A 22,264-nucleotide genomic window follows, 5' to 3' on the forward strand; every position below is an offset into this window, starting at 1 on the left:
TCCCTATATGCCTTGTTAGCTGGAGGGCCCGTGACTCTCCTGTATTCAGGTCTGTACACTTGCCAGGACAGGGTGCCGTGTGAATGGCCACCTGGAAGACGGTGGGGCATGGAGTGTCCCGCACTGGGCAAGCTCACCAGTCACTCACTATTATCATTACATGCTTGTCTACTTACTAGACTTCCTAGGAGCTCTCGGAGGCTAGGAAGAGTTGTTATGCTTTTTCCTATCTCCGTGCATGGTGCCCAGTGGGCACTTTGTGTATGTTTGTAAAAGGGATAAATAAAAGATTCCATCTCTTCTGGGGCTCCTTTCTCCCACCAGGTTCATGGGTTAGGAGAACAGATTAGGTGAGAAACTTCCTTATTTAAAAATTCAATGACCAGGGGCGCCTGGCTGCCCCTGTCTGAAGAGCGTGCGACTCTTAATCTTGGGGTTGTGAGTTCGAGCCCCATGCTGGGTACAAGATTATGTAAATAAATAAGAACTTAAAAAAATAAAAATAATGGTGAGTGCTGTGAAGTGTGTAAACCTGGCAATTCACAGACCTGTACCCCTGGGGCTACTTATACATTATATGTTTATAAAAAATTAAAAAATTTAAAAAAACAAACAAAAAACAAAAACAAAAATAAATAAAAATAAATAAATTCAATGACTCCTCCTGAGTTTTCTTCCTTAAACTTATTCACATCTCAGGATGAGCTATTTTGATCAATAATACTTGAGTGCTTGGATTTTTACCACTCCTTGGGTGGTACCTCAGATTGGTAGGGAAGGCGGGAAGGGAGGTCTTTCTTAGGGCTGGGGCTTTGGACTGTTGGAAATACCAACAGGGGACAGACAGACCAAGGAAAGTGCATAGGCAGGAGGCCAGGAAGGGCGTACAGAGGACCAGAGTGGTTAGAGGCTCTGCTTTTTGAGCCAATCTAGAAGGATTTGACAGCACAGGCCATCCAAAATTTTGGTAAAACTTTGGCCTTTGTAAACATGCAGCAGTTTGGTGAAGCTGGTATTTGGAGGCTGAGCCTGAAACCTGCACATCCCAGCTTCTCCCAAGGTTCCCGCATGAACCATAGGGTCTGGATTAGCTGTCCTTTATGTGTTCAAACCCAGTCCCTGCTTCTCCGTAGCGGGAGGAGCAGAAGAGAGAAGAAATGAAGAGAAGAGAAGTGCTATGACCCCTCTTTCCCTTTTTTCTTATTAGTCTGGTCTATTGGGGCTTTCATGGAATTTCTCACTTCATAGGACATCTAGAATATCTTCCCTACCACCTTCCCAAGACCAAACGTCTCCATCAATGGATACCAGCTTTCAGAGCTTTGAACACAGGCTTTGTACTCAAAGGTCTCTTATGGGGCCTGGTAAATTACCTACCCGCCTTCTTCTGAATATTTATGCCCAAATGCCAGGATGTCAGATGCCCGTCCACTCCCATCACAGACAACAACAGGCACGGGAGGGGTGTCTCGAAGGTACTCCAAGACAATCGAGATCACATTGGGTCCTCCTTCCACAATGAGCGCCACCACGGGAACGCCTTGACCGATTCCTGCATTAAAAAAGGAAAAGAAAAGGAAAAAAAAAGAGAAAAGAACACAAAGCCAGCAAACCAAAGAAACAAAAAAGGGAAACAAAAGCACAAACTAAAATTACTGAGCACGGGGGAGATAACAACATATGAAGGGATAAAATACGGAGCAAAAATTGTACAGAAAATCCTTTCACAGAATCTTCCCACCAGAGAGTCTATCTGACTTTGCCCTCTCCCCAGACAGAGCTCCCAGGGTGCTGGGGCCGGTGAAGGCACCCACCACCCTACTTTCTGGGGCCAGGGGGTGTGTGCACAGGGTGAGGAGGGAGAGGAAGGAAGGTTAGTAGATGAAGTCCTAAGCCAGCAACCGGAAGACTGGAAGCTAAATGTGACCTTAAGCAAGTCTCCTATGTACCCAGTGGTTCAGTTTCTTACGTGGAAAATGGGAATTTAAAACAGGTCAGATCCCTGATGTCATTACAGTGCTAAGAAAACACCTGAATGGTTCCCTTTATTAAAGATCATCAAAATCAGCTGAGGGCATATTTACACTTGTTGAGTCAACTACTGGCTACATTAGTGGTCTATCTATATCTGACCATAAATGATCCTCTGGATTATGGGTTGCATAATAGTCATGATAAAGAATCCAGGAGACATGGCATCTGCCATCTGCCTCCTGCCATTACTGTGTCCTCACCACTGAGCAAGGCACTAGGCACATGGTGGGCGGTCCGGAAACAGGTGTTGAATTCAGTTGTTGAATTCTGGGGTGTCACAGACCTTTCCTAAAGTATTTCAGCTATTCATGGTGAGCTCAAAGATGTAAAACTTGCCCTAACATCAGCAGTCACATAGGGTTCAACCCAACATATTAAAGACGAGTATTAAAAACGAATGTCCATGAGAGACAACGATGAAAAAGAAATGACGATGTTCAGTTTCAAGTGGCCTCTCCAAGTGTCATCATGGTTCATCGAATTACTTTTTTTGCTCATTTTGGTATCACACGGCATTTTCTCACTCTTCACCTTCCCAGAATAGTTAAGGAATTGAGCAGTACCATAAAAATGAGATGGTTTAAAAAAAAATGAGATGGTTTTATACAGAGAAGCTATCTTAAAAAAGAAATAATCAAGATTCTGTACCACTTCTGTAAATACGAACTAAAAAAAAAGGCTTTAGTCATCTCAGTTTTTCCCTTTCGCCCTCCTGTTGTGGGTTGTTTTTTTTCCTCCCCTTTTATCCAGAAACTGCTGCCCTGTGAGAAATAATAGTGTTTCTTGCTCCATTAAGAAGGGATTGTATTTGACTTGGGTGACCTGTTACACTTCTACAGTATTATCAGTATCCTGGGGACTTCTCTTCACTAAGTCAGTGTTTTTCATGGTTTGATTTTCATCTTAAAGGAATGGTCCAAAATGTCAGTCATACAAAAATGGGTGCTATTTTTAAATCAACATATTAAAAATGTAAGAAAATGATGATCGTGGGTCCCAAGATTTCTTTTTGTACTCCAGAGGGAATTATAAGAGACGATGACCCATGGTGCCATTGGATGTTCCTGTGGATGGAGAAGGTTTGAAAACTCCTCCTTTAGGTCCAAGGAGAGGGAAGCAGGAAGTGGGAAGCAAAAGGTCAGTGTGGCTCCCCTTTGGCTCAAAGGCCCTTAATGATTCAGACAAAATGTCCCTTTAAAACTCCACTTATGGGGGCGCCTGGGTGGCTCATTGGGTTAAGCCTCTGCCTTCGGCTCAGGTCATGATCCCAGGGTTCTGGGATCAAGCCCCGAATTGGGCTCTCTACTCAGCGGGGAGCCTGCTTCCCTCTCTCTCTCTCTGCCTGCCTCTCTGCCTACTTGTGATCTCTGTCTGTCAAATATATAAATAAAATCTTAAAAAAATAAATAAAACAAACAAACAAACAAACAAAAAACCCTCCATTTACATGTCTATGAAGGAGATGTTTTCCCCACTGGTGATCCTGAGGATTAAGTAAGTTCCTGTTGAAAGGCTCTTTGAAAATCAAGGGCTAACTTGAAACGTTAATACAGCACACTTGTTTCCGAAGAGAATTTGCTGACATAGGAAATACCCATCCCTGCATGGATTTGTATTTTCATACACGTTAGAAAAGGGTCTCTTTTCCAATATTTAAAATTTTTATGAGGCATTTGCCAAAGAGCTATGCTATTTAATGTTTCCCTTTTCCTTGGGTTAGTACATGTATTGTAGGGCTTCTTATCAAGGAACAGTAATATACCATTCTAGCTGTTTTATACCAAATGATATATTTAGACTCATTCTAGGATCTTCCAAGAGAGGGATTTGCCAAATTCTGATCTTGGGCATTGATTCTGTTGGTGGAATCCTTACTCCGACTTACAGACCAATTGTGATCCACTCAATGTTCTCATGGAGAACGAAGTCTTAGAATGAGCCTTTTAGAATTTCCTGTCACCTACAACCTACCAGACAATAGGCAACACAGCTGGAAACCTCTCTTCCTTTTGAGGGGATACATAGGATCCCCTCCAAAGGATCAATTTTCATAGGGTAACTTGAGGGCAATAAACTGTCAAATGACTTCGTATCAGTATTTTTATCAAATTGTTGTAACCCGTAGAAACAAAGACACATTTTAGATGATAAAATTTCCTATATTTGGAATGAAGTCATTATCAATCACAAGGATGAGAACAACTATATTAATTTATATTATTATATCCATGCTATTATATATCCAGTGCTAAAAATTGGATGAAGTATCAAGATATCATCTCCTTTTTCAACAGTTCTGATTATATCTGGCCTCCAAATTCTCTTCCATTTCCTACAGTGATAATACATGGAAATTTGTTCCATAGACAACAAAAGCTCTTATAGTCTAAAATAAAGTACTTACTGTCTAAAATAAAGTACTCTTGAATTTCTTAGTTATGGGAGTAGAGAATGAGGCTATATCTAAAAATTTCATGCTTTATGTAAACTACCAGAATATGGTAACATTAAGTCTTTCTGTCAGGAAACATACACACACACACACACACACACACACACACACACACACACACTCCGCCTTTGTTTCTGAGAAAAGAAAATGACATCAAATAATCAGTAATGCACAGAAGCAATGGTTCTTAGCCCACTTTTTGGAGACAAGGGTCTCTGAATACTTTTGTGACTCTGACAAAGGCTAGTGACTCTCCAGAAAAATAAACACACATAGGGATCGTCAAAAAAGTGTGTTTATGCAATTTCAAGGGTATACGGATCTTTGAGAGTGACTCATGAAAAACCTGCGAATGGACCCTTATAAAACTCCACTCTAAATTAAGCACATTATTTTGTGAAGCCCTGTGAGAGATGATATGGAATGGGTTTTCAAGTGAAACTCTATGCCCAAGGGAACTCTATCTTACTGTTGCTGTCCAGGTACATTGATGGGCTACACTTCCACAGCAAACACACTGTCTGTAGGACATCACCCTTCTCTTCATTCTCTCTCTCATTTTTCTTTATTTCTTCTATTCACACTTAAGTTTCCAAGTTACATTTTGGACATAGGATATTAAAAATACCCTAGAGGGGCGCCTGGGTGTCTCAGTGGGTTAAAGCCTCTGCCTTTGGCTCAGGTCATGATCCTGGAGTCCTGGGATCGAGCCCCACATCGGGCTCTCTGCTCACCAGGGAGGCTGCTTCCCTGCTTCTCTCTGCCTGCCTTTCTGCCTACTTGTGATCTCTGTCTGTCCAAAAAAAAAAAAAAAATCTTAAAAACAATACCCTAGAGATAGTCACAAATACAAAAATTAGACTCTGTAGTATATGACCTCTTTAGTTAAAAAAAAAGAAAAAGGCTTTTAAACTATCAAGAAGAGTACATTTTTTATTTATGACATAAAGAAAACATTTTTCTTTCTGGAATCCACTGCATATTCAGCTTGATTCACGTGGCCTGCTACTATTTTCTTCATGCCCATAACAAAATTAATATAAATTCCTTTGAAGATAACTTCAAATTTATACTATGCTCGGCTAAACCTACTAGCCATTCACACACACAAAAAATAGCTGTTCACATTTATAGTTTTAAAAGATATAACCTTTATTATTCAGGAAACTTTTTTCATTCTATCTAAAGCGCTCAGGAATTTTTTTCTTTTCTTTTCTTTTCTTTTTTGGTGAATACATTTCCTGTGTTTTTGGGGAAACGTGGGTAAATTCCTTAGTTGATCACAATAATTTTTCATTTTCTTCTATAAGTAGCAGAAAGTAGAACTCCTGCAAGTAGTTCTCAGAGATTTCCAATAGAATTTAATTTTAGAGTAATGTGGAATTGCTTAAGCGGGAAGAGGCAAGATGCTTGCCACACTCTAGAGCTTTTGCAATGTTGGAGCTAGGAGCATAGCCCTCAAAACTGTGGGTTGGGAATGGATTTAACAGCTACATTCGACAACATTCCAGGTTGACCTAGGGCTTTCGAATTACAAACTGAACCCCAATTCATTGTTCTTTGCAGAAGATAACCTCTTGGACTTCTGTCACATTTTGTTCTGGCTGCAATGTCCTTTAGCTTGGGCTCCCAATAAGGCAGAAAGTATCAAATTTGACTTAAGCAAAAACTGGGTTGGGTGTTGTGAGGAAGGGAGTTAGCAGGAATAGGAGAATGTCTTAAAATTCCAAAAGGCTCCCCATACCCCTCTTTCTTGCTGCTGACTTGAGATCATAATCTATGATCAGTTCAGACACTTGTGAAACCATTCACAAGTTGTAGTGAAATGCCTGGATAATATGATAATTTTGATCAAAGGAAAGGAACACTTTGGTTTTATGTCAACATCACCATATATGATCTAAAATGACTATGGGCCTTTATTTTCTGTTGGAAATTGTTCATATTTACATGAGGATGGAGTATGGAATGTTGATCTTGGGTAGGCCATCATGACATAAGCCACAGATTAGGTGATTATTATAGGAGAGACCATGTAGAAAGGAGGGTTCAAACTCTCCGTGAGAGACGACTTCCTGAAGATCTTAATGCATTCAAGACTGAGTCTGCCAACGGTGGGTGGGCCTTTCTGTCAAGTCCTTAAAATTGTGTAGCAATAACATGAACACAGTTAATCCACTGGTCTTGCCACCTCTGGGATGATGTGACTCTTGATGATTTGGAGGTTTGTGTGGAGAATTCACACGCTCTGAAATGATGCATATGGTAGGATTTTACCAGTATATTTTATGTTTCACAATTTTAAAGTTGCATAATTAAAATTGGCATATAATTTTAAAGCATTGGACATGTCCCCTTCATCCAACTTCTCACTTGAATTGCCTGGTCTTTGGTTCACTGGTTGACTCTACCAACAGAACACTATCCACTATCTCCTGTTTTCGGACCACATAATGAAGCCATAAAACTCAGCAATTGCCTAAGATTTTGCATTTCTCAAACAGAACCTTGCACAGACTTGGAGGGTCTTAGTGGTTACTATAGTGATGGGAAGACAAGCAGTAAGCTGTCTGCCTCATTTTAACGGACACCAATTTGCTGCCTACTCAAGCAGTAATGGCTGAAGTTTGCGTAATACACAACTTTCAACAGATACGTTCAGAATGAGATTCTTGATGTTCCTACCTATTTAGTGCATCTCTTTTATGGTTGGAGAAATTGTGGATAGATTTATGAAAAAGACGTAAATCTGGTAATCACTTGTGTTCAACTGACAACACTCAAAGCTATTCTTGTTTATTAAGTTTATTAAGGTGATTCTTATAATGAGGAAGATTCAAAACCCTCAAATATTCAGGAACAACTATAGAATATTATGGTCCAGAAAGAGAGTACTTTAATATGCTGTATTTTGCAAAAGGAAATGTAATTGGAAATTGTTGAGCTATCAAGGAACAGGGCGAGCCCAAGAAAATATCTAGGGAATGACATAAGAAAAAAACTCTAGAAAATGACGTAAGAAAACACCTTTTCTTCTGAAAAGATCTTTTCAGTCTTCTGTGGAAGGAGATGTTTTGGATATTGCCTTCATGTTTTAGAGGTAGGGTATACTATCTGCTCAAGACAACAGAACTATAACTGGAATGTGGCTGGCTTTACTTGAAATGGGTAATAAACCCAATTAATTATCTGTTGGCAAATCATGGTGGTATAACAATTGGTCAACACTACAAACCACTGCAAACCACTCCTGTGCATCATTGAACTTACTATATCTTTTTGCCACTGTAATTCTGCACCCAAATTGATGCTTAGGAAAGCATTTGGAGATACAAAATACCACCCAAACTCTTAGGCAGTGAAAATAAAGCCACATACAACAAGATGCTTCACTTGTGAATGCTTACGGTTCTTGAGTGGGAAGGAAATTCCTGGAAAGATGGCTGGGGTCTTTCCTGGTGGTTGGGACTTCCCAGCATATAAATTTTCAATTCCCTTTAGGATCAGGCAGTGGGAAAAGAATGCGAATTTCTTAACTGTCCTTTCCGGCCATCACCAATTCCTATGGCAACTCCCTTACTGATCTTCAGTGTAATGGATCCCCTCCCTATACAGCTAATGCCAATATGCCAGATAAACACACATTGTATTTTATCTTGCCATTTAATCTCAGCAAATTTGGCTGGAGACAGATGGTTGTTAAGACACCAAAGACACAGAGTTCGAATTAATGGGAAAGCCTCTCTTAGCGATAAATGATTGAAAGCCAGTGGTGTAGCCTGTCTCTTCCTTGGGACGGAGAATGCAAAATCTATAAAATTAACGTGGCAAAACCCTTTTTGTCCAGCCTCTTTTCAATACTATTGAACTCATTTATTTTATGCGTTATCCATGCCACCGGTATTTCATGGGAATGCTGGACTAGCTCCCGCCGACTGGCTTTTCTTGGAGGTTGTCTCACTTTGATTTTCTGTCTGGCCATCAGAGAGCAAAGGACAGACTGGGAGGGTGCCCGAGTGGATTAAGTGAGGCATCCCGTAGGCCAGCCACGGTACACTGTGGCGCGCGCACCACACCACATGTGTCATGTCCCCCATGTCCACACTCCCCTGTCAGAGCACTGACCCGTCCACAGAAGGTCGGCCTTATTCGGCTTCTTTCAAAGCCGTTGGACTCGAGGTGGATTTCAGAGCGGCAGTGGGCCACACTTCCCTTCCGGGAATCAGAGTGGAAATCCCTAGGCCCGGAGTGAGTAACTATAAAGTGGGCTGGTGGGCATGAAGCCTCTGTGAGCTGCGGCTCTGGTGGGATCCTGAAGGGTGTCTAAGCAAGCCGAGAAGAATGTATGTGGGAAGAAAGGAAGGGGCAGCGGGTATCACTCACCTGAGTGAGGGGAGTGAAAGGGTGTGTGGTGTGTGTGTGTAAGTGAGAGACAGAGAGACAGACAGAGAGAGACGGAGAGAGAGATTTATAATTAGTCAGTATTTATAAAACACTTAGAACAGAGTCTGACACTTGAGGGCCATATGGTTAAACAAACATATATAAAGATTCTTATTTATATTTATTAAGCTTATACAAGATTTCTACTTTAAGTATATATAAATATTCATGAGGAGGAAAGAAAAATACATGCATTTCATATGTTTAAACCAAAAGTATGCTCGACAAATTATTTGAAACATATTTTTCCAAAGTTTGAATGTTCTCTCACACGGACCAATATTAAGCTTAGGGAGACAAATTTTTTTTTTTTTTTTAATCTTGTATCTGAACGGCTAAAACTTTCTGGTTTGGGGTAGGTGACTCTTTCTGGAGGGAGGGGTTGTGACTTTGCATTACTCCCCAAACGCCTTCTACCTTGGGCCTCTCCTTGGTGCTTTGATCAGCTTGGAAAGCCTTTTGAGTTCTGTGGGTTGGACAACAATGTAAATGCCAAATAACAAAACCCATAAACTGACTCCAAGTCTATTATATGCTAATAAAGTAACTTGGCCTTTGACTGAGTCAATGGGAAACAGCCATCCCCTCATGGCCAGCCAGCTCTGATTGAAATATCCTGCTATTAATGTTCACATATTACCAGGACATCCAAGTCACATTCTCTGTGAATCCTTTCAATAAAAAGGGACCAGCCAGTCCCAGGGGCTGCGGGGCAAGTATTAGTTTAATAAAAGGAAAGAGCCAGCGTTTTCTTTGAGGCCATTGTTTGCAGGCTGAATGTTTTAATGTGATTGATCTAAGTCTACAAGAAAAGTCGCCCAAAGCTAGAGGCTTCTTAGTTTCTACTCTGTTCAAAACCCACATCAAAAGGCATCCCTTGCCTTCTCAAATGTAAGGTAATCAGAATGGTTCGGACTTATTTTACTTTACAATACTTTGCCTATCCTCCCCTATAAATGTGCCAGGATCTAGGTCCACAGCCCAAGTTCCTTTGGCTTCTTGGTGGAATTAGCAGGCGGCACTGCAGCCCAGGGAATTATGGATCGAACAAAGCCTGGAAAGACCCAGCCCCCAGGGCAGGACAGAGGTGGGAGGAGAGGGAGGCGGTAGGAAAGAGAAATATTGCAGGTAATGGCGAAATGGTGACACGTGTATTAATTTGCCCTTCCAAAAAACAAACCCCCCAAACCTCTTTGTATCCGTGAGGACAGGCTGCAATTACCTCTTCCTGCCCCAAACGTGAAAAGGTCTCTTCTCTCTCTAAGGAATGTTCTTTTTGACTTAGTGTCTGTGAGGAACTCATACTCACCCTGCAGTTCTCAGGTTCAAAGACAAGTCCTCCTGAGCCCCTTCCCCTCTCACCCCACTGGGCAGAATGAACCATTCTCACTTGTGTGGCCTCGTAGCATTTGCTTTTGTTAAACGCCCATGCCAGTGAGTATATTTTATAACTTCGTCCATCAGTGACTTGGTTGTAAACAAAAACATTCTCATAGTACCTTTCATCCCGGAGGTTTAGTTCATTACTGACACGTCTGGGCACCTCTTTCCTCTTCTAGGAAGGCTTATCTTTGTATTCCCTGCATGTCACCCAGTGTTCTACACTGGGTAGCTGCTTACTAAAACTCAGGGTCCAGAAGGGGGGCGGGAAGGCAGGACACTGCATTACCATCAGGTGGCTCCTGATTTCTTGGAGGCTGGATGACAATGTCATTATTTCCACATAAAGTTTCAGATGTTTTCTGACATAGGCAATTTCCCCTCAATCAACTGGTCTGGGTTCCAGGGCACTGAGATCTGATTTAAATTCTCATGAAATCAGGTATTATTCCAAATGCCTCATTCCTATGCTCATGGGTATGCTCATTCCTGTGGACTACCAGAAGTGCATCCTGATTTCCCTGCCCCAAAACCTTCACCACCAGCTAGTTCGCATCATAAACACAGTCTTCTCTGGAGCCATCTTTAGTGGGTTATGGACAAAAGCCCACACCTTTCACATGTCAGGCAAGGCTCCCCATGTTCTGGCCCCAGCCTTCATGTGCAGCCTGATCTCCCTCCAGAACCCTCTGTCCACCCTAATTCTGATCTCATCAGACTATCCTCAGGATCCGCCATATAAGATTCCTAGCCATCCTAATTTTTAGAGGAAAGTACCTCTCCCTGTTCCCAGTTCCTTGAAGAAGAATGAGGTCTCCCAGCTTCCCCAGGGTCCCTGGATCTACAGCTGTGTGTGCTGGGGTTGGGGGGCGCTGAAGGCTTCTTGTGGGATACTGACTGATCTGGGGGAACCATTAAGCCCATTTGGCCAACAGACTTAAAGCCACATCTGCTAACTTGCCCAACAACAGAAACTGGTATTTTGGGTCCCATCAAGTTCTTTTTTTATTTCTCAAATTGTTCAGAATTTAGATGAGGAAGACAGGTGCTATTTGCTGTGGTCCCTCAGAGACCGCCAACTCCATCTTCAAAGTCCAGTTCAAATGTTGCTAATTCCTGAGGCCCTTCCTAGCTCCCTTGGGTAGCATTAATCATTCATTCCTTTGTAGTCCACCGTTGATTTGTTTTTCTTTTACATATCTTTTGGCAATTATTTTATTCTGTCTTGCTTTAATGAAAAGTTCACCCACTAGATTTTAAATTTCTTGGGACAGAAAACCCCCTACGTCCATCCCTCTTAGGCAACATCCTGGTTTCCAAAGTGCTTCACACATAGAAGGGAGTTTAAATACTTGTGAAATAAAACAAAATTAAAATGCACCATATCTGGGGTCTAGACCTTGGGACTAGCACAGCTGAAGGGACAGGAATAAATTGGTGGTTATAAAGGGACGGAGTGCCTTATCTCAATTCTATTGATGTGTCCTGCTGACAGTAGAAATGATAGCCATAAATGGCTTCAAAGTGGCCTCATGCTGGCCTTTCATAGGCCTTAACTAATGGGACCCAGCAGTAGTCAGAGACCTAGAGAAGAAGGTGCTGAGTTACCCGGAGGGGTGCTCACATTTCGCTTGTCCTTTTGGATTAGGTCTGGACGAGTCCAGATTCTTAGCAACTCAAAGAGCCAATTTCGGTTCAGCTGCCTTGTACTTTTAAATTGAAGGCTCATTGTTTCTCAGAATTGGACCCAGCTGGAGTGACAACGTGTTCTGGCCATGGAGGGGGAAAGACGTAAACAAAGGTTTACATTCTTCCCTTTGCTGGGACGACAGCACGAGAGCTATTACTTCCTCCAGATAAAAGGAAGACGGAGCTACATGACTGAAATGACAACCCAATTCTGTTCCCTCTGAGGGATGATTCAGCAGTGAAGGTGCTGTGGGCTAAGAGTGACCTTCATTCACCACCAAGGTTATTAAAATAACCGACTGCCCTATCATACATGAGACAAAGGCAGTATTCTGATTATTTGGGATCTAGTAATGGCATTGAGTCCAATTTCTGACCAGCAGTTGGGAGAAATGACAAATTTTTATTTGATTACTTGGGCATCTTTTCTAAAAGACAATGTGTCACGTCTAATCAAATCTTTACTGTGACTAAATGCTCAGTGAGAAATACGAATGACAAGGTCACGAGGAACCTTCTTTCCCCTGGTTTCAAGTTTCTGTGTGACGGAGGTCTATGAGGGTCACACACGTTGCCCTTTGTCCTTCCATTACTTCTCTCCACATAGAAAATTGAGTAAACTGATTGGTGGTGACTGTGTGTCCGTGTTTCTCTGGTGGATAGAATAAATCTACTAAAAGTCTTCCATTGAAGAAAATTTGGTTTCTTTCTTCCTTTACCTCCACGGACCAGTGCCAGTCAATGCTCTTAGCAAAGATGTCTTTTATAGACACACATTTCTTCTCTGGGTGGCTGTCTGGAGGCCGAAGTGAGTAGGCAAACCCTTCTGGCCCTCACACTAAGTCATTATTTCCAAGTTAATGACACTAAGTCATTAACTTCACCATTAATAAAAACGGTATTTTGATCTCCATCTGCCTGACTCCGGGGTCCAACTCTTAGTCAGTTTCAGTCTTGTCCCATCGAGGGTGAAGTATAATTTATTGGGCTTTCCTGAGCTCCAACATCGTGAACTACAATACCGTCCTTTCTCTTCCCGGCCTTCACTTTGTAGCACAGCATCTAACGAACTCAAGCCTCTGGTTCAGAGGCTTCTCCTGTGAATGTGAAATTATCTTTCAAGTGCAAATATGGCCTTCTCTGAAAGACAATTTTTTTAATGTTTTTATAGCTCCTCAAAAGGAAACAACAGTTACAAAATGTTAAAACAAAACCCAAAACAAAAACCAAACAACCCTAGTTGTAAATGGAGCCCAAACAAGGTCGCTTATGAATTTCTGGGTCACCGTGAATGATCTCGTGTAGTAGAGTCTGCTCAGCCAAATGGCTGAAGGCAGTTTCTTTTTCTCTTAGGGGAAGGAGTGGTTGCTGAACACCTACCGGCTATGGCCAGCAGCCAGGCAGGCTGCACAGGCTTACTCAGTCTGCTCAACAACCCTATGATGGAGATATTATTATCCCCATTTTATAGTTATATAAACTGAGGCTTACAGCATAAACTGCCTATCTGAACTGGGTTTCAAACCAGGGCCTGTTAGGAAATGCAGAGTCTGGACACTGTACTCTTCTGGGTTGTCTCTCACAGGGGTGACCATATGATTTAGCTCTCAAAGGCCAGGACACGTTTGCAAGGGAAGGGGTCATCCATCATAAATAGTTTTTCCGGGATGACAGGTCTAAGGCTGAACAGTCTTGTCTGGGACAAACCAGTACATAGGATCACTCTACGTCTCTCATGTCTTAGCATCTCAGACTCGTTTCTGGAAGATTCTAAACTTGGATGCCACCCTCCGATATTCTGAAAGGGGCCCGGGTCTGCTCGCTACATCGCTTCTGGGTTTAATAAGGCCAACGCTCACTGCTGCCCCTCTCTGATTTCCTGGGATCAGGTGTCCAGCTCCTTCTAAACCATAGCTGTTCCTAGTCACAGATACGCCTTCCTGTTAGGTTCTCAGAGGGAAGAAGCTCCAGGGAAGGATTAGATCATTAAGCAAAGGAAAACAGCATCTACAATCCAGCAGCACCTGCATAAATCCTGGAGGGAGAGAAATATCGATTTAAAGTTTTTCTCATTCTAGCATACCCTTGATGGTGCTGAAAACAAATCCCTTCTACTTTTCTCTCATAAATAAATGCCTCATTACATCCTATTACTTAAACACATTGGAGTGCCAGGATGAGGAATCAGCAGACAGTCATGGCCCAGGGGCATCCAATAGAGTTTTGGGTCCTTAATCACTCACTCCTTATCCTACTCTGTCGTGTCTGTGTGAAACAGCCACTTGACCTGTTCCTACTCTGCCACGAGAACTGTCTGATCGCAATAATAAGTGCTAATACCATCATCCTAGAAAGGGCGTGACCCTAATGCTTTGGATAAGAAAGTGGCCCTCTAAGGATGTTCTCAAAACCCTAACGTTATTGTACAAAGAACTCGTTTGTGCATTGAAAATTACTACCTGGAAAGCTCCAATATACACTGCTAAATAGAAAGAGTCGTTGAATAATTTAAAACAATATGTAATTGATATCAACATATATTATTCCATTTTTGTTTCTTACAGTGGTAACATTCTGGAATAAATCTATTTACTTTGAAAAAAAAAAATATGCCCGTTTCAAGTCCTTAGCTTTTCTGGTCCGTATCTGCTCTAGCACACAGCTTTTGAGAGTAGCGTGTTCAGAATCACCCAAAGCTTCCAAGAAGGTCTAAAATGTGACTTGAGGATGTGCATTTCTAACAAGTTCCCAAGTTCCTGTTGCTGCTGGTCCACAGACTACACGTTGAGAACCACCGCCCAGCATGAAGCTCTGAGTAGAGGAGACTTCCATCTCCGAAAAGAAGTGAAATCTAAGATGTGTCTCTTGCGATAACGTAAGATGAGAGCCCACGGAGTAGGACTGAAACACACATGTTATGTTTCCCGTAGTCTATTTTACAGTCCAAACTGGGGTCAGCAAACTTTGCCTGAAAAAGGCCAGATAGTAAGTAATTTCAGCTTTGCAGGCCAGACAGCCTCTGTTTAAGTCCTCAACTCTGCCACTGTAGCATGAAGGCAGCCGGAGGCGGTACGTGAAAGAACGAGCATGGACGTGGCTGTGTTCCAATAAAGCTTTATTTACAAAGACAGATGGCATGCTGGATTTGCAAAGCCCACGGGTTCTAGTCTGCCAACCCTTAGGTCTAACTAAAGCGATAAAAATGATTCCTATGAGGCAACATCTGTTCGTCTGCCAAGACTGAGTATATCCATGATCGATGAAAAACTAACCAAGCTGGAAAGCTGACCGTGTAAGCCAAGCCGTGACACCCAGTTTAGTTGTATGTGATTGACAGAATATGGCCCTTACTGGAAGATATGTGCTTTTCTTGCCATTCAGCCCCTAGAACCAACTATTAAAGACGATGGCTTCCTGCTTCATCCCATTTCAGTAGGGGTTTCACTGTACTGCTGAGTATTATTTATCTATATTGAATGTATTCCTTATCTCTCTACTTTGTCTGGAACTAATACATTTCTGTGTAGCAGCATCATTTGTTGAGTTACTAATATTCATATTTTGTTTTCCATTTGTTTCTCTTTCTCCTTATTTCCAAAAGGGCCCACTGAGCTGTCTTTCCTCAGGGAAAGTTGGCATTGCTGGACTGAGGATGAACTCACCACACGGCTTTTGTTAAGACCCTAAGCTCCCTCGTGTCCTGAAGAGAAAGAGGAGAGGGCGAGTGTCTCTGGTGGGGACAAGTGGGAGCAGATGAGGCAGGAAGAAGGGATTCACAGTCTCCCCCAGCAGTCAGTTCCCAGGTCTCTTCTGACTTGACCCAGGTGGTCATTGCTTCCTCTTGGAAATATGTTCTTTACTTGAATTCCAGACAGTTCCCTCTCCTCACCCTGCTAGCTTCTCCTTCTTCATCTTCGCTGGTCCCCTCTCATCTCCCTGACCTCTGGTAGACAGACTGCCTTAGGAATCAGTTCTTGGTCCTCTGCTGTCCTCTTCTCTCCTCTCCTCGCACAGTCCCTGGATGATCCCACCCACCCACCCACCTGGTTTCATATCCTGGCTACACAACGGACAACTTCCATATTTACATCTCCAGACAGAAAATCACCACTGAACTTTAGTCTTGCACAACCGTGCTCCTATGGACATCACCACATGGACTGTGAGATGCCTTATATCAGACATGCCCAAACGTAAGCTTCTGATATCTCATGCCTGCCATTCCCATCCCCACCATCTGCTCCGTCCGAATAAATGGCAACACATTCTTCTTGCTGGGCAGTCCCCTATAACTGGACTCATCTTTTCCCTTTCACAACTTGTAGCCAATTTGATGGTAAATCTTGTCTGCTCTTTCCTCGTTGAATTATAGCCTGAATGATACACTTCTCACCCCCTCAACTGCTGCCACCCCTCGTCTAAGCACCTCCAGCTCCTGCCTGCGTTACTGCCATGGTCTCTTGACTGGTGGTTCCGCTTTCACACCCGCTCCCTGTGTGGCCTACTCAACTCAGTAGGTAAGGCGATGCTGATGAAACATACAAGAACACGTATTCCTTTGCTCAAAACTCTACAAGTTACTGTTCCGTACAGGGTGAACATAGAAGTCAAAGTTGTTACCCTCGTCCTCCCTGGATCTGCCCCTTGTTCCTTCCCCAGAGTCCTTTCCTGCTCCTCTCCTCCCTGTTCCATCCACATGGCCATCCAGGCCTCCTGATGTTCTCTAATCACGTTGCCCACATTCCCCCCTTAGGGCCTTTTCTTTGCTGTGCTAGAATGGTCTTCCCCAAGATGTCCCGTAACTCGCTCCCTCCCTTCCTAAGGTCTTCATTCAAGTGTCTCCTTTCCTGTGAGGCCTCCTCCACCACTCTGTAAGACTGCAGCTCCCTCCCTGTGCTCCCTTTTTTGGCTTCTCTGCCTTACTTCTTTCCCTAACACTTAACACTATGCAATATATTACCTGTTTTACTTATTTATTTCCTGCTTCCCTCCACCCAAATGCAAGCTCCAGGAGGGTACAATGAGCATGGACATGTGACCTGAGGGGGGCTGCCGTGAAATGCACCCTGGGGCTCTTCTCAGCACTGCAGCTCCAGAGGCTTCTTTCTGCCTGGCCTGGAAGGGACCACAGAGGCTTGGGTGGTTAAGGAAGCAATAGCGACCTCGGCTGAGGGAAAGCAAGAAGCCCCTTCCCGATTTCCCAGGTACGCTATAAGCCCGAGAGAGAGATCAGGCAGGAGGGGAAAGAGGGATCAGACAGCAAAGGAGTGGGGGAAAAGGAGAGAAGTGGGAGGGGAATGGGGGCGGGGTGGGGAAGGAGAGAGAGACCTAATAAAGACTGAGATCGAATTCACTAAAACCAGATGGAAAGAGGGCTTGGAACTGGACTTACTTGAATTAAGGAAAATTTTTATTATGTGACATTTCCTACATACCTAAGTTTATGAAGCATAATTCATAGTCACTACAACCGTTCTTATTACTTGAATAACGGAAAGAAATAAGTGGAGAGAACAAATCTTGCTCGGTGCCCGCCATGAAAACCGAATCTAGAGATGGAAATTCAAGGATGAGAACTCTCTCCCTCTCCCCCAACTCCCGATGTGGCACGTCATGCTTAATCGTCTTTTTCAGAATCTCCCCCATGATTTCCTAATATGCATCTGAGTCGGTCCTCACTTCCTGGGTTCTCCCTCTTGGGTGGAAGCAATGCGGCTAATGAGGAGAGGTTCAGCTCGGATTTGTCTGATGACCAGAAAAGCTGACTCTTGGATCCTCACTCCCTTGGTAGCACAAAGGTGCACCTGTTTTGTTTTGTTTTGCTTTTTTATCCTCCCTCACTCCAGCAGGAATTGCCCACAGAACCCCGTGTGGACACCAAGATGCCAAGACGCCAAGGCTCATTAGCCAACCAGGGCTGTTGGTTCCTCTGCCTGAGATTCAGGACCTCAGTGTTTCCCCGCAGCGCGGTGGCATGTGGAACTCCACGCAGCTTTTGAAATCTGGTGTCCTCACAGAACAGGGACAGCCTGTTCACTGAGGGGAAGAGCTGCTTGTTTGTTTCAGCTCTGGATGCCAGAAAAGAAAAGGAAAAAAAAAAAAAAAATCAACTGTTTGCCTATTTGGCTGGTATTCGGGCAGAAAATCTCTATTTTCCTCTCCCCCCACCCCCCCTTAGGGGTTAATCTCTTTCGCAGAGGGTCTGAGATTAAAAGATGTGTATTCTCTTAGAACCTCTGGCCATTTTATTCCTGACACCTCGGGAGCCCTATTTCTGGTCACTTTTCAAGCCTATCTGAAATTGACTTCAGTTTCATAGCCATCAGTTTCAATGGTTTGAAATGATCCAACTAATGTCCGAAGGGAGAGGCAGATTATTTTAAATTCTGGGAAGGGGCTGTAGGGGGTCCCATGACAAATTCTCTGGCCTTACAAGCAAATTAAAATCTCAGCTCATTTTTTTTTTTTTAAAGACTCCTAGAGAATGAGATACCTTATCTTCTCTAAATATATCCCACTGTAAAATCATTGATTATGGCAGAAAAGTACTCAGTCAGCACAAGTTCTGATGTTTATTTCATGTTTGCCTAACTTTCTAAAGTTAGCGACGCATTTCTACTGAATGGTGGATCCTAATCTAGACTGAAAAGCAGCCACAGGCAATTACCACTTTAAATAAGTAGGGAGAAATCAATACTTATGTCTTTTTCTGTGTAAATGGAAATGAAGAAGCCACCACGGCGTTGGCTGCTACAAAAAATACATATCCTTCGACTCTCTAAATGTGGCCACGATTTAACAAGAATCACGAGTCAACAGGAACACAGTCAAACTTCCAAGATACAAGCATTCATGCTCACGACAGTCTGAGGTGTTCACAATGGTCTTTGCCAGGACATGTCCCTATTCGTTTCTCTTCCCTGAGTCTGTCTACGTGTTACTGCTTTATTAGGAGTCCTTCCTTTGTAGCTTTCCACATCTCCTCTATTACATCTTTATGTCAGGCTGGAAATCAGAGCTAAAAATAAGGCCAGAAAAACATGGATTGATGTTTACAATAAACATTTATTCCGCACTGACCTGCCCATACCAGGTGCTGTGCTGGGGTTGCCGGGTGACAAAGATGAGGAGGACACAGGCTCTGCTCACCAGGAGCTCACAATCTGCGGGTGACAGAGGGTGGGGCAGGCAGGCAAAGGCACATGAGCCCTGGGTCAGAAGAGACAGGGCCTCTTATATGGACGCTCGCACAGTGTGGAAATGGGGATTATGGGGTGAGTAATGGAGCCTACGAGAATCACAGTGTGTGTGTGTGTGTGTGTGTGTGTGTGTGTGTCTTATGATAAGATTTCACCAAAGAGAAGATTTTCAAGCTGAGGCTTGGAGTGTAGGTTTCTGTCAATAACTAGAGTTGGAAGAGGGTGGAATTTCAGCAAATGTCAAAACAGGCGGAAAACACATCCAACGAGGTATGTCATTATGTCATTTATGGGAAACTGCAAGTAGCTTGGGATGGGTGCAACAGAAGATCCACAATGCATGATGGAAGGAGAAACTAGAAACACAACAGACGAAAAGAAACGGAAAGACTTTTCTTTAGCCAGGAAACCAGAAGGGATTGGGTCACATTAAGAAGGTCTATGTTATCAGGAGAGTAAACCTATTAGATCTGACCGACAACAGCAGATGGTGCTGACATTGAGACCGAAATGCCAAATATTTGCAACGCAAATCTTTCTAATCTGAAGAGATCTCAGCATCCTTCCCTGAACTAAAAAAACCTAGGAGATCTTATGGAATGGTGATAGTTCCCCAGTTGGACTCATTTGTTTACAGGAACTGCCCCAGGCCCTGAACAAGTCATTCTAATGCGTAAAGGAGTGCCTTCCTAAAAGAGAAAAGGCTCCTAGCTTGAACTGGAAAATGGGTCAGATAAACAAGACAGGCAGCTACCTAGAAACAGGTTTTGCTAATATTAATTCTACATCCCCAATATCCTTCTTTTGACTCCATTATTGTCTTGACTGACAAAGGGACTTTTTAGTACCATGACAAACATTTCAGTGACAGCCAACTTGTATCAGGCCGTTTCAAAAGATGAAGAGAGGGCAGATGTTTACGTGGCATTGTCTTCATCACACAACCTATTCTTTTAGAGGGAAAATTCTTTAAAAGGCAGAGAGAACTTCAAACAACACGTTCAGCTGAGAGCGACTGAAAAATGGCAGGTCATCAGGGTCCAAAGTGAAGTGATTATGAATTTGATATTCATATTTTGGATGGTCTTTTACTTGACTGGTTGGGTCTACAGGTAGTAGAAAGTCCAAATGATTGGGCTGAACAGGTTAGAGCATCCACAGAAGGCAAAGAAATGTCCCTGAAATACATGTAACTCGCCCAGAGGAAGTTTAATAACATCCTTTTCAAGTCATGTGGTTTGAACCCAGGGTTGTCATTCTGGGGGAATATAAATTCATTATTTCTTAATTCCAGGTCTCCCTGGATGAAGTTCTGCTATGACCCTTAACCCACAGAACTCTTACTGATCTCATGGAACAGTTATGGGCTCAATGATGGAAATTTTCATGTCATGGTTACCCCCATGCATTTGAAGATGGTGCAATGATCAACAAAGATGCCAGTGATGACAACTGAACGTCCCTTTGCCTTCCCAGCCTCCTTCATATATTCTCAGGCATAGGATGACAAAGGGAAGTCCACGAGTCACATGAAGAAAGACGGTAGCCATGGGTACACGATCAGGAGCTTCTCTGTTTCTCTTCACCCCACCCTCCATGCCATCACCCCGCCTTACTTCCTCCTCATTCATTGTTGCTCCTGTGAATTCCTCCGCCATCTTGCCACTAACCACTGTCTTCTGCCCAAAGTTCTGCTGCTGATGAATTCCAACTGAACCAATGTTCTACCCGTGTGTGACACGGAGTTCATGTTTTGATAGTTGTTGAATGAAATAATAACCCCCAAACCCTCCAAGGTAACAAGATTTTAGGGGAGTGTCTTTTTGAGTGAAATAACCCTTCCTTATGTAGGGGGAAAGGAGCAAGGGTTCTGGAATCACATGAGCCTGGTTTGCGCCACTCTGTGCCACTAACTGAATTTAGAACAAGGGCTTGGTTATTCTGAAATGCTGTTTCATTGACTATAAAAAAGGAAGATAATAATCCCTACCTTGAAAGGTTGCTGTGAGTATTAAGACAGATAGTACCTATGAATGCCTAGCATGGTGCCAGGAACATATGGGGGCTGTAAGAAATGCTTATCTCCCTCCTCCCTGTCTTACTTGGGATTTTCCGATGATAAACAATAGAGAGTTACTAATCTCCGATGTGGCTACAAGTCTAAGAAAGAGATAAACAACAGCCATAGGGAGAGATAGCGTTAGGAATATCTAAAGGAAACAAATGGTTTTTATGGTTAATTTTCTTGGTTGGGGTTTAAGAGAAGATTCACATTGTCCATTAATTATACTTACCAATTGGGTCTAATTGGCAACTACCCCAAAATGAATAAAACAAGCGGGAGTCAAGAGAGAAAAACGGCAGGCATCCTGTCAAAAAATAAAATCTTTGAAATTTCTACAACCCAGTGGTTGAATACACATTTTATTACAGAAGACGGACTCACCCAATTTATAAATGTGTGCACACAATGGAAATCTGAGTCGCACATTCAGACTTTCACAATGCATCACCAGCCCTCTGCACTGGCTCTACTGCGTCTCATCACTCCTTCACCTGTGGGGTCCTTCAAACCAGCGTCCCCTAAGCTGGAGGAAGCATCCCTTGTGACTGTGCTTTAGCCTAGGTGACTGCCCTGGTGGTCAGAGGGTTAAAGAAGGCATGCGTGTTGAGTACTCCTAAGGATGCTTAGCCCTTGGTAAATCCTCAAGAAACACTAGCAGTTGTTATAGTGATTCTAATCATAATTATGAATTTGGCTCTGTGTTTTCCAAGACGGAGCAAAAAACGATTGTCCCCTCTCTCCTTTTAAAGACACTTGTCTTGTTTTTTTTGGAGCCATGTGTCCTGTTTTCAGGTGTCTGGCTTACTTTTGACCTAAAAGGAATATTTTCCCCTCCATTGGCTAATGGACTTAACTTCTTTTCCTTTTAAAGAGGAATTGAAATGAATGCTGATATGTCAGTCAACATGCATATTATTTACTGAAAAAATTCCCCCATTTGTCACTCTTTTCTTTCTCTTATTGCCAAGAAAATGACTAATTAGATAGATACAGCCATATATA

General features: G+C 42.9%; 1 protein-coding gene across 22 annotated transcripts in view; it reads right to left on the bottom strand.

The window, feature by feature from the left end:
• TRPM3 (transient receptor potential cation channel subfamily M member 3) overlaps positions 1-22,264 on the bottom strand; it is a gene marked incomplete at its 5' end in the record, with an annotated part of 786,868 nt that overhangs the window by 184,312 nt on the left and 580,292 nt on the right. For 15 of the 22 annotated variants that reach the window (XM_080819682.1, XM_080819679.1, XM_080819696.1 and 12 more), the window contains one exon: positions 1,378-1,552. In XM_080819682.1, coding sequence (XP_080675808.1) covers positions 1,378-1,552 — 175 coding nt within the window. Of the gene's footprint in view, positions 1-1,377; positions 1,553-21,491; positions 21,567-22,264 lie in introns of all 22 variants that reach the window. The other 7 variants (XM_080819675.1, XM_080819678.1, XM_080819693.1 and 4 more) reach the window with 1 other exon arrangement.

Source organism: Martes martes, assembly GCF_963455335.1.
Source record: "Martes martes genome assembly, chromosome: 12".
Taxonomy (NCBI): Eukaryota; Metazoa; Chordata; class Mammalia; order Carnivora; family Mustelidae; genus Martes; species Martes martes.